This window comes from Cynoglossus semilaevis, unplaced genomic scaffold (genome assembly GCF_000523025.1).
Source record: "Cynoglossus semilaevis isolate Cse_v1.0 unplaced genomic scaffold, Cse_v1.0 C18875432, whole genome shotgun sequence".
Classification (NCBI taxonomy): Eukaryota; Metazoa; Chordata; class Actinopteri; order Pleuronectiformes; family Cynoglossidae; genus Cynoglossus; species Cynoglossus semilaevis.
The window spans coordinates 1-557 of record NW_007591965.1 but is presented as its reverse complement, the minus strand read 5'-3'; the positions used below and the strand labels follow the sequence as shown (position 1 = coordinate 557).

Sequence of the window (557 nt, the reverse complement as noted above, 5' to 3'; positions counted from 1 at the left end):
CTCCACTTTAGCCCTGGCAGCTCGTTCTGCCTCCAGCTCTTCCTCCAGCTCTTCAATGCGAGCCTAAATATTATTTAAATCCGTGTTATCTTTGAATGGTAGTCGATGTTTTGAATAAATGTAGTTTTGTGAAAATTACAATACCTGCAGCTCCTTTAGTTTCTTCTGGAGCTGAGCACTGATCACTTGTTCATCTTCTATTTTGCCATTCAGTTGACTAATTTCAAAATCTTTCCTGAGGAAAAAAAACAGTTAATGTCAGTGAAAGAAAACACAATGTTTCGAATCTGTTATTTCTCTTCTCATTATTTTACTTTTTCAGCCTCTCTTCAAGCTGCTGTTTATCATTTTCCAGGTCCATGATACTCTCGTGAGCCAACTTCAGGTCTCCTTCAAGCTTACGCTTTGCTCTTTCAAGATCCATCCGTATTTTCTTCTCTTGTTCCAGGGATCCTTCAAGCTGTGGGTGCAATAATCACTGCATAATTCTGCATTTTTTTAAAGCATAATATTATGGATTTCTACTGCATTCTTACATCGTCCACTTGCTGCTCCAG

At 38.6% G+C, this 557-nt stretch overlaps 1 protein-coding gene across 1 annotated transcript; it reads right to left on the bottom strand.

The window, feature by feature from the left end:
* Positions 1-6: 6 nt before the first annotated feature.
* Positions 7-551, bottom strand: LOC103399643 (myosin-6-like; the record flags this gene model as incomplete). The annotated part of the gene is made up of 4 exons (XM_008338296.1): positions 537-551; positions 315-460; positions 145-235; positions 7-63 (listed from the first exon to the last, which is right to left on the bottom strand). Coding segments are annotated over exons 2-4 (258 nt in total), but the record flags the coding sequence as incomplete, so codon positions are not given.
* Between the last annotated feature and the right edge of the window lie 6 nt (positions 552-557).